This window comes from Gavialis gangeticus, unplaced genomic scaffold (assembly GCF_001723915.1).
Source record: "Gavialis gangeticus isolate Ggan-Ray unplaced genomic scaffold, GavGan_comp1, whole genome shotgun sequence".
NCBI lineage: Eukaryota > Metazoa > Chordata > Crocodylia > Gavialidae > Gavialis > Gavialis gangeticus.
In genome coordinates, this window is record NW_017728992.1 from 152448959 (window position 1) to 152459848 (window position 10890).

Sequence of the window (10890 nt, forward strand, 5' to 3'; positions counted from 1 at the left end):
GGGTGCAGGGCCCAGGGCAAATCAGCCTGTGCAGGGCCCTGCCCCCATACACAAGGAAGCCAGCAACAGATTTGGCAGCAGGGTGTGGGAGCAGTACTGAGCGGCTGGGCATGAAGCTGGCGGCAGCGCGGAGTTGCCGCAGCTGCTCTGCCTGGCTTCGCGGGGCCCCCCAAACTGCAGGGCCCGGGGCCGTCATCCTGATTCACCCCCACCCCCAGGGACGGCCCCACCCCCAGGGACTAGATGTTTGAGGTTGCATGGGGGAAATGGGAAAGGAGTTTGGCATAAAGCATCATGAATCCAATCCAGCACTAATTGAAATAAATGGGAGTCGTTCCATTAACTTCAGTGGGCACTGAATTAGGTCACATATAACTACTATCTTTGTAATAAAAGCTCACACAAGGCTTAAGGTCCTTATTATTCTACTCTAAGACTGTGCTGTTAAATAATATGCTTTATGTCACTCATTCATAAAAATGGAGTTTGCAGTATCTGTTGATGGGGATGGCTAGAAAGACCTACGAATAGGACGTTTTAGAACAAATAAAAATATAAATTCAATGGAATAAAAGTACATTCAGTGCACTACAGTCTGTAGAAGGGGCAACAGACCCCACAAGGGTTTGTCTAGCCACCCCACTGGTTGCAGATTGTCTCTGAATGTTGAAGCATCTATTGAAATGTTAGCATTTTGCCATTCTATATTATGTCACTTGTACAGATAGGGTGCATCTACATGAGACATTGCTGTGCAGTTGACTAATTAACTGTGTAGTAAGTGCTTCTGTGCCTACATGTGTGCCCCTGTTAGGGTGCATGAAACTAATAAACTTTGGAGCAGGGTGGTACTTGTGAAATACAAATACTACCCTTTTGCGGAGTTATTTTGTCCATAGCAGCCCACGTGTAGATGCTGCTCTGGTTGGCTGGGGTACAGGGTGATTCAGTGAAGGGCAAGCCAGCAGGCAGCCCCTGCGCTGAAGCACCCTTTGTGCCCCAGCCAGCTGCTTCACAGCACATGGAGCCCTACCCGAGCAACCAGCCCAGGGTTGCTCTGATGGGGCTCCACATGCTGCGGAGAGACTGGCTGAGGCATGAGGGTGGTTCTGTGCAGGGCTAGCTGGCAGGCACATCTGGGAGTGATTCACTTTGAAACAATAAGCTCCAGAGTTTATTTGTGTGCATTAATTGAACATGTAGATGCAAGCACAGTAAGGTAGTGCTACTTATAATTGCATTAACTTTCATAACCTGTACTCCTGTAGTAACCTTGTTTTTTTCCATGGCATTTTTATTTTCCTTGTGGTTGGTAAATAAATTATGGGCTGGATAAAAAGCTGATTCCTTTATTTCTTTTGAAGAAGTGAGGCATACATTACACAATTTAATTGGAAATCAAGAGCAAACTAACTAGATATATAGGTGCAAGCGAGTTTTTTATTTTGTTCTGGAAGCTGTTCAAACAGCAAATATCTGATCCTGACCAGAGATCTTCAGATGGTACCACAATACTGCATACTGTGGATAACAGGTTAACAGAATTGAAAATTTAGTTTTACAAAAAGTCCCATTATTTATGCTTTAAATTTAAAAAGCAAAGCTATACATTTAAAAGTAATATTCCAGGATTTAGAAAGGCTACAAGATGTAAGCCTACTCAGTGGTCTAGCTTTTATATATTGGAAGGACATTTTTTCCCACAAAAAGCCTATTCCTCTCTTTTTATTTCCTGTTTAATGTATGAAATAATGCTTTAAATGTGCAGAAAATCCTAGAAATCCTATGGTTAGAACACTGTAGCTTCTATCCTATATTTAGGTATGGCATCTATGCCTACCTTAATTCAAAATGACTATTTTGTTTACTTTTCTCTATGTATTGATTGCAGAGCAAAGACACTGATTTTGAAAAATATGAAAGAAGTGGAATGTAAATTCAGAACAGAAGCTAATTGTGTAAGTTAACTCCTATTTACTCTTCTGTCCATTACTAATCCATAGCTTTTTATTTCCCATATTTTTTTCATAGAAGTTGTAAGGGTCAGTACACTAACATTCAATTATATGATCGCTTTATAACTGCAGCCAGTGGAAGCAATGAGGTTTATTGCATAGAGCACTGGACTAGGGGGCAGGAGACCTAAGTTTAGTGTAAGAGTGACGTTGTAGCCTTAATGGTCCAGAAATTATGCAAGAGGTGACCTGAAGAAGAATGCATTGCATATGAAAGTTTGTCTAAGTCTATCCCAACCAGGTAGTTGGTTCAATAAAAGGCATCAACCAGAAAAATCTTTGCCCCTCACACATTTCCTGGACCATCACAACATCACTCCAACACTGTCCAGTGTGGGTTCTTTTATCATAATCACCTTACTTTTCAAGTATTTATATAGCTTACTATTTCAGTGATTAGTGTATCTGTGAGTTATTACCTTGTCAACAAAGCTCTCCCATCCAGATCTTTTATTTTTTGGCACGCAATTATATCTTGGGTTTTGAAGCTAGAATTTACCCAGAAGGCTTTTCTGTTTTGGCATCCTGAAATGTTCTGAGTGACATGGCTGAAAACAAAAACATAGGAGAAAGGGAAGAATCCTAAAACACTAAATAGAAACACTATTGTGGAGTCTAACCCAGTTGTTGACTATTATATCGTCTTTCAGTATTAAAGAAACAGAAAGTTAAAGGGAATTTGTCAGAGAAGAGTAGGCCAAAATTTGATCTACATTTCTTTCTCTTCATGTTTGGAGGAAAAATATGTTCACAAATTCCATACATTGCTCTTTTTTTCAAATATTTTCTTAATTGCTCTTTTTTCTAAAGCCTTAAGATCAATACTGGTGACTGTACAATAACAACCTAATGTCTGCATAGAAAGAGGAAATAAAACATTTTAGAAGGAAACAGATTGCTCAAGAGTTTATTTCAGAATGCAAAGAGTAAAAATATTTTAAAGATTTAGAAAACTGCTTCCACACATGTTTTTTAACCTAATTTAGAACTGCTGGCTTGCAGGAGTTGTTTAGGATGGTATTTTTTTAACTATATGAATGTTGAAGTTGCTCAAGCTGCCCTAGAAAATGACAGCTTAGAGATAAACAAGAGGATATTTTAAACATGAAAATATGCAAGTTTAATGATCTACCCTGCTATTAAGGTCTGTGTATTTATATGGGTTATTCCATCAATAGGAGAAGAGACACTTTAATGTAGAAAAAAAAATCAGCAGACTGCTTCTTAAAAGCATGTGTGAAGAACATCACACCAGTATCCAAGATCAAATTCTTGCCGAAGTGCAGATGGCACTGAAAAGTGCACAGAGCAACTGTAAATGTCCTTCTCGGTATACTGGGGAATAAGCTGTTTCTCTCTTCCTTGGCAAGGTGATATCACAAAGAAGCTTAGTTTTATTTTGTTTTTCAAAATGAGTATGAATACAGCTAATACAAAACTGTACAGAAAACATCAAGTACATTTTTACTACAGCTTTACTCAGCCATTTGCTGGATACTGTAGTTTCTTGCATACCACACACTCTCAAATGCAGAATGAAAAACATTTTTTTCCCAGGGTTATGGCTGCATAGAAGAGGGGCAGAGTCTAATCTTCAGCTCATCCCCCCTCCCTCTGATGTTCAGCTAAAAGTTGAAATTGTAGCTGCTGCTGAAGACTGGCCTTCATGGGCAGATCTATGAATTTGAAAAGAGCTAAGAAGTCTGAGAGAGACCAGGAGTAGCTAACAGACAGCAGAACTGCCAGGAGAAAGATTAGCTTAATTAGTGGAACATCAAGACCATTTAAAAGAAGAGCTAGTCATTAGGGTTCTTTGTGTAATTCTGATATCTTTTATTAGACCAACTCAAATAGTTGGAAAAATTCTTAGCAAGCTTTTGAGTATAAATACCCTTTCTCAGGCTGAGGAAGCATCTGCAGTTGGTGTGCGCTCTTCCTGGATGGAATGAATAGTAAAGAAGCCAGAGGGTGGTGTGCAGGCAAGAAAGGCAGTTAGTGAAGATATAAACTGAGGAGTCAGTGGGTGAGAGACAGGCTGGGGATGGTGGGGGGAAAGGGGAATAAATATAGCTGGTAAAGAATGGAGAGGTACCTGGGGATGCAGATATTAGGCATGTTATGTGTCATAAATCCACTGTCTATATTTAGTCCATGATTTTTACTATCCAGGAAGTTGATGAAGTAAAGTTCATAGGCTCATCTGTGAAAGGTGTTTTGTAAGTTCCCTTTGAGAATTAGAACTGAGAGATTGGAGAGAGAGTGGTTTTCTTGTGAGAAATATGCCCCCACAGGTAATTGGATATTCTTGTCTTTGATAGATTTCCGGTGTGCATTCATTCTGGTGCGCAGTTGTTGTTTTGTCTCTCCTACATATTTTTCATCAGGGCATTTGGTGCACTGGATGAGATATATTACATTTTTGGAAGGGCATCTGTAAGATCCGGGAATGCTGATGACTCTGTTGTGGAGTGTAGGAATTGTGGGGGTGATGGAGATATGTTGGAAGTGTTTACATTTCTCGTCATGGCATAGTCTGGATACATTCGATGTGCTTTGGGCCATAGGAAGTTTGCTTCTGGTGATGAGGTTAGCAAGGCTGGGTACTTGTTTGAAGGCTAGTCATTAACACCTGTGGAGTGAAAATCAATGCATTAGGTCAATTCACTTCCTCAGAGGCCTGAATAGAAATGTCACCGCTGCTGCCAGGCAGTTAGTTTTAAAATTTGAGAGTAGGGATAGGCATTCAAAAAGCCTGAGTCTGAATTGCTTGATTCAAAGATTGATTCAATCTTTGCAGGTTAGTCTAACCTGCCTAAGCTGAATCAGTTTGTAACTGAAAAGACATCCCCTCTGGACTGAGAAAATACAGGCACATGCCTGCATTGGCTCAGGCTAGAAGCTGGGGATGCTAGAGCAGCCCTCCCCCCCTTCCACAGTACTGAGCTGAGGGGTGGGGGCATGGCCAGACCCCAGCAGGGCGCTCTGATTAGGGAGGGGTTCCCCCGCTTCACTGAGGGAGCCAGCAGGGATTTACACAGCATTTAGTTACACAGCATTTATCAGCCCATCAGCAAAACAACAGGCTCTCCATTAGTTCAAGCTCTTCTTAAACAACATTTCCAAGGAAAGAACAGAAGGATATTACCAGCTGAGCTGTTGATTAGCTCCAAAGGTCCTAAGGGGGCTCTGCTTCTGTCCCATTTCTCACAGCACGGACCATAGCCAACATATGGTCTGTTCACTAATGCTAAGAGGTGTCTGTGTAACGCAGAGGGGAGCGGGGATCCCTGCTTCAGCAGGGAGGGATAAGGGGATGGGGTGGGGAGCAGGAGGAAGCCAGGCAGAGAGCCCTGCCCAGCCCACAGACCATGCCAAGACGCTGGGGGATTCTGATTTAACTTAAACCAGGAAGGGGTCAGGGACAGACATTGCATAAATTGGTTTGACTCAAGTCAGTTAAGTCTGATACTACATTCAACCAGGTTTCACTCAAACTGAGTTCAGCCATTTTCAAACTGGTTTATGTGCACTGAACATCTATTTTGTTACACATTTAAACTAGTTTCTGATCACTTAAACTGGTTTATGTGTAATGTCTGTCCCTAGCCTGGGTGGACCAGGAATCAGTGGTGTGCTTTTTTTCTGGGCATAAATCAGCTTTTCCACATAGGAAACACACCTCAATTTTGGAAGGTTAATTTTTGGTAAAAAGGTACATCTGGTATGTTAGCAAATACAATATGATATGATCAAATTCCAATTCATGGATCATTTGTATAAACTCACAGCAAGTAAAGTAGTGTGGCTGCCTGAAATTATATAGTTTGGGATACTGTACTGCTGAAAGATTTCATTACGTTGTCTGTAATGGTAGCTGTTAGGCCTATGTGAATAGGGAAGTATTTGATTTGTATTTGGCCAGTTTGGAGGACAGTGATTCAATTTGGAGATTCGGATCACTGGCCTGATTTGATTTGGCTGAATCGGTTTTGAAGATTCAGCACTGATTCGGAGAAATTCGGAGATTCGGCCATAGACTATAAAAAGGAATCACTGAAATATCTATACTCATGAAGCCTGCCAGTTTTCAAGGAGATGGGGGTTTCTGGGAAACTATATCTCAGGCTGCTGACAAGCAAAATTCATGACATGGGTGACAATGTGTGTGTTTAAGGTGCACCCTCACTGGTACTGGGGCCTCTACATGACACGGTAGTGTGCCCCATGAGTTCTCCTCCTCCCCTACAGCCTCATCCTGGTCCACCACTTTAAATGACAACAGGTAATAACTTAGTAAGCAGCACAGTAGCACCAGCAGCATCTCAGGCAGCCAAATTGTCACAGACTAGAGGCTGTGAAAAGTGGTTAATAAATTCAAATAAGCACCGAACCTTGCTAACCTAACCTCATCACCAGAAGACAACTTCATACAGCTCAAAACACAAAATCTGCCAATAATCTTCAGTACCCACAGAAACTGAATGCCAGAATCTATCAAAGACAACAATACCCAACTACCTGTAGGGACACATTTCTCATCAAAAAAACACCCTGCCTCCAGTCTCTCAGGCCTGATCCTCAAAGGGAATTTACAAACCACTTTTCACAGATGGGCCTATGAACTTCACTTCATCAGCCTCCTAGGTACAGAAACTCATGTACTCAATATAGACATTGGATTTATGAGACATTACAACCTGCCAGACATCTGACTTCCCACGTACCACTCCGCTTTTGCCTGTGCTGCTATATCCCCCTTCCCCCACTACCCCAGCCTGTCTCTCACCCCCTGACGTCTCCATTTTCACTTTCACTGACTGGCTTTCTTGCCTGCATTGCATGCCAGCTTCTGGCTTCTTTACTATTCCTTCCATTCAGGAACAGCACAAACACGCCAACTACAGGAGCTTCCTCAGCTTGATAAAGGGTTTTTCAACTGGAAAGCTGGCATCCCAGGCAGCTAAGCTGAGCTCACCTGGAGCCTCACAACTCCACTCCAACCAGCAAGCCTCAGGCCTGTCAGAGATGTGATGGGTTTGGGCTTTCCCCAGCCAGGACTGTGCACCTACATGTGGTAGCTGGAGCTTATGGCACCTTCTACCTGCCTTTCACAAGGGAGATCCTCAGTCCTGGCATTTCCTGGGGCTGCCGCACTGCCAGCAGTCCCACCAGGTCTCTCCGTCCCTGGCAGAGTGCGTTTTTAGTGGTCATGCCCAGGACCTGGGGCCTCCTCCTTCCCCATAGCCCCAGCTCATACCTCCAAGTTCATCCTAGCACGGAAGCTCAGTAGGGACATGTTCTTCCCCTGCTGGCTGGTAATGCAGTGAGTACCTCCTCCAGCTCTGAGAGTGGGGCATTAACTGGTTTAAAAAAATAAAATGGAAATAGGTGCAGATAGAGTGAGGAGGGTAGCACTCACTCTGCCTGCAGGTGAAGCTTGGAGAACCCCAGAAGTTGGAAATTCACCTTCAGGAACACCATCTGCTCCACCAAACCAGGATCCAAGCAGGTACAGTGGGGTATCACAACATCCCCAGCAATGCTGAACACCTTCTAGCTTGGAACACTGGTCAGTGGACAGGACAGGTGTTCTCGGGCAACAGTGACCAGATCCTGCCACATCTGGCTGTGGTGTGCCTAGTAGGCCAAGAGATCACAGTCCAGCAGCTCCACAGCCTTGGTGAGATAGGTAGCCACTGAAGCCTCAGCTCTACCTGCCCGAGGCTGGGCTCTGGTGTGTCTGGACCTTGGCCCACCTTGGCAGTGGCTGGTGTGGAGGAGACTGGCTGGTGCTGGTGCTGGGAGTGCTGGCAAGGGAAAGTGGATCCCCCTCGTCCACATCCTCTCACCTTTGCCCTTCTGCCTTCCTGACTCTGTTGACCAGCACCTCCATCCAGTGATTGAGGGTTTTGGTGCTGCCAATGCCCATGCTCCCCTTCACCTTTGGGTTTCACATGCCTGCCAGCATGTGGACCGTACTGGAACACAAGGGATCCAGCCATCTCCGGATGCCCTCCTTCAGTCACCTCACCAGCGCCTGCATGTCTGGTGACAATGGCTTGCTCCAGGCAGGAACATTGATCCCCTGGTAGTGCTCCATTTGGTTCTCAAGTTCCCACACTTCAGGGATCACTTGGCTAAGAAGGGCATTGGCAGTGCTGAGGGTCTCGGTGGCCTCGAGGAAGGGCTTGAGGACCACCAAGATCTGGGAGATGGTATCTAACTCAACTCTGTTAAGGGGACTGTTGATTCCAATCTCCCCCAGCAAGGCCATCTCATGGATGGCCTTCTGTTGCTCCACCAGCCTTTCAAGCATCAGGTATCTGGAGTCCCACCGAGTCTCCACATTCTGCATGCTTTTGTGCTGCAGGATGCTCAGCTCTGCCCATTTCTCCTGCAGCATCTTGCCCCCTTGATGCTGCAGTAGAAGTAGCCCACCACCTTCCTGCATTTTGAAATCAGTTGGGTGGTAGTGACGGCGCCATCACCAGCAGCTCTGTCCCCCTCCAAGGCATCTCTGACCATGAGGTGCAACCTGTGTGCCACACAGCAGATGCCAAGCAAGTTGGCATCATGGACGACCTTGACCATATTGGCCCCATTGTCAGTGACTAGGAACCCATGAGTGAGCTCATTCTGCCCAATAAGCCACCCCTGCACCAACTGGTTCGTGGCCACCATGAACCCCATTGCTGTGTGGGACTCATCCATCACCTCGGCTTGAAGGAGAGCCCACCGATGGCCTGACTGATCACACCAATACTCGGTGATGGAGAGGTAGGCGTGATATCCACCCTGGCTGCTCCAGATGTCAGAGGTGAAGTGCAAGGCTACCTGCAGCTCTTCCTTGCACAGCTCCTCCCTCAAGTACCCCCTGCATGCCTCATACAGGGAGGGCACCACCATCCTGCTAAAGGTGGTGCATGTGGGCACTTGGTAGGATGGGACCATGAGCTGCCTGAACCCTTGCTACTCAGCTAAGGAGAAGGGCTGGCCATCTAGAACAAGCATCTCCCCAGTGCTCTGAGTGATCTTGCTCGCCCTTGCAACGTGCTCCCCTTTGTTTGCGGCTTTCCCCCACTGCTCCAGGATGGCCTGCCTCTGCTTTGGGGGGATGGGGGCTTTGAAGTGAGTGGGGGACTTCCCTTTGGGCATGATTCTGCTGGTGCCAGGCTGAGGAGGAAGAAGGGCAAGGAGGTGCTGCCTCCTCAGATGCAGCAGCATTGCTGTGGTGATGAAGTGTTTCACCTCCTTGTGCTGGCAGATAGCAAACCTGGGATCATTTGCCACCTCAAAATGATCCCACACTACACTACTCCCCCACTTCTGGGTTGAAGGGGACTTATCCCCCTCCTCAGTAGGCAGAGGCACAACAACAGGGGGAGCTGACTCAGATGAGCCACTTGCCTCCACAGTCTCCTCTGAGGTCTCTTCCTGAAAAGGAGACCTGGGTCTAGGGGAACTTTGAGAGGTGTGAGCTTTGAAACTCAGTTTCCCCAGAATTTCTTGAGCTAGTGCACTCAGGTCCCCTGGTTTCAGATCCAGCTCCTCCTCTGGCAGGGGAAGGCTCATGCTGGTAGATGAAATTGGGGTAGAGGAGACAGTCATTCTGCTGCTGGTGCCTATTTCTACAGTTAGGGGAGGGGGTGCAGGGACAGGGACAGGTACTGCTCCCACCTCCTTGTTTCCACTGGCAGCAGAAGACTCATGGCTGCCAGCAAAGAGGATGTGTCTATATTTGGGGCAAGGGGGGACTTGCAGCTCTAGCTCGTCCCCTACTCCCTCTAGCCTCTGTCCCTCCCCTGCCAGAAGACCTGGCACCTGCCTTTCCAGGACACTTCATATTAATCTTTCCTGTGCTGGAAAATGTATCTGTGTGTGTAACTAACTAATAATCAGGGATCCTGGTTTTCTATGTTTTAAAAAAAAATCCCCAAATTTTGGTTTTAAAAAATAACCCCAAATCCACATTTTCCCACAATTAAAATGAAACACCCCTGGTGTTTTTAATCATGGAAAAATGTAGATTTGGGTTACACTTTTTAAACCGAAAATTGGGAATTTTTTTTAAATCAGAGAAACCAAGGACCCTGCTAATAATATATGTCTGCTTCTCTGATGTATGACTCTGTCTGATTTCTTTTGTGTTGTGTTTACTGTTGTGTGTGCATCTAAAATAATCTCTCTTCTTGTTCTTCTTTGACTCTCTGACTTCTGTGTTGTGTTAACCTGAATCTCTATCTGACTTGTGTTGTCTGTAGTCTGATTGTAACTATACCTAATAATAATAACTATATATAATCTGATCTCTTCTTGTATGACTCTCTGACTTCTGCTGTGTTAATCTGAATCTCTCACTACTTCTTCTGTGTTGTATTTACTGTTGTGTGTGTAACTAAAATACTCTCTTCTTCTGTTTCTGTCTGACTTCTGTGTTGTGTTAATCTGAATCTCTATCTGACTTCTTCTGTTTTGTCTTTAGTCTGTATGTAACTATAACTAATAATATTAATAGCTATAATCTATTCTTCTATGAATGTCTGACTTCTTCTGTGTTGTAATAATATTTGACTTCTTCTATGATGTATGTGTATGAGTGTGTGTATTGTATGTGCTTCCCTGCACAGTGATGAATCACACTGCCAGGGAAAACACAGCTTTCTTTTAAAAAGTGTTGGGAAAAAAGACCAAGAACAAATACAAATTGAAAGAAATGGATTGGATAGGGATAAGTAGAGGGATTTTGGTTAGTAAGCTATATCCAATCCTTTCCAAGAACAAAAAGTATCAGGAGACTGACTAGGTAGGATGTCAAGCCAGTTCAGTACCTTTCATATGCTGTTGCTCAGGCAGAAACAGCTCACAAAAGGCACAG

The 10890-nt window shown here is 44.7% G+C and overlaps 1 protein-coding gene across 1 annotated transcript in view; it reads left to right on the forward strand.

The window, feature by feature from the left end:
- The window catches only part of SLC26A7 (solute carrier family 26 member 7), a 215834-nt gene that overhangs the window by 167105 nt on the left and 37839 nt on the right, over positions 1 to 10890 (forward strand). The window contains exon 12 of the mRNA XM_019527911.1: positions 1892 to 1958. Within this exon, the coding sequence (XP_019383456.1) occupies positions 1892 to 1958 (67 nt within the window). The remainder of the gene's footprint in view (positions 1 to 1891; positions 1959 to 10890) is intronic.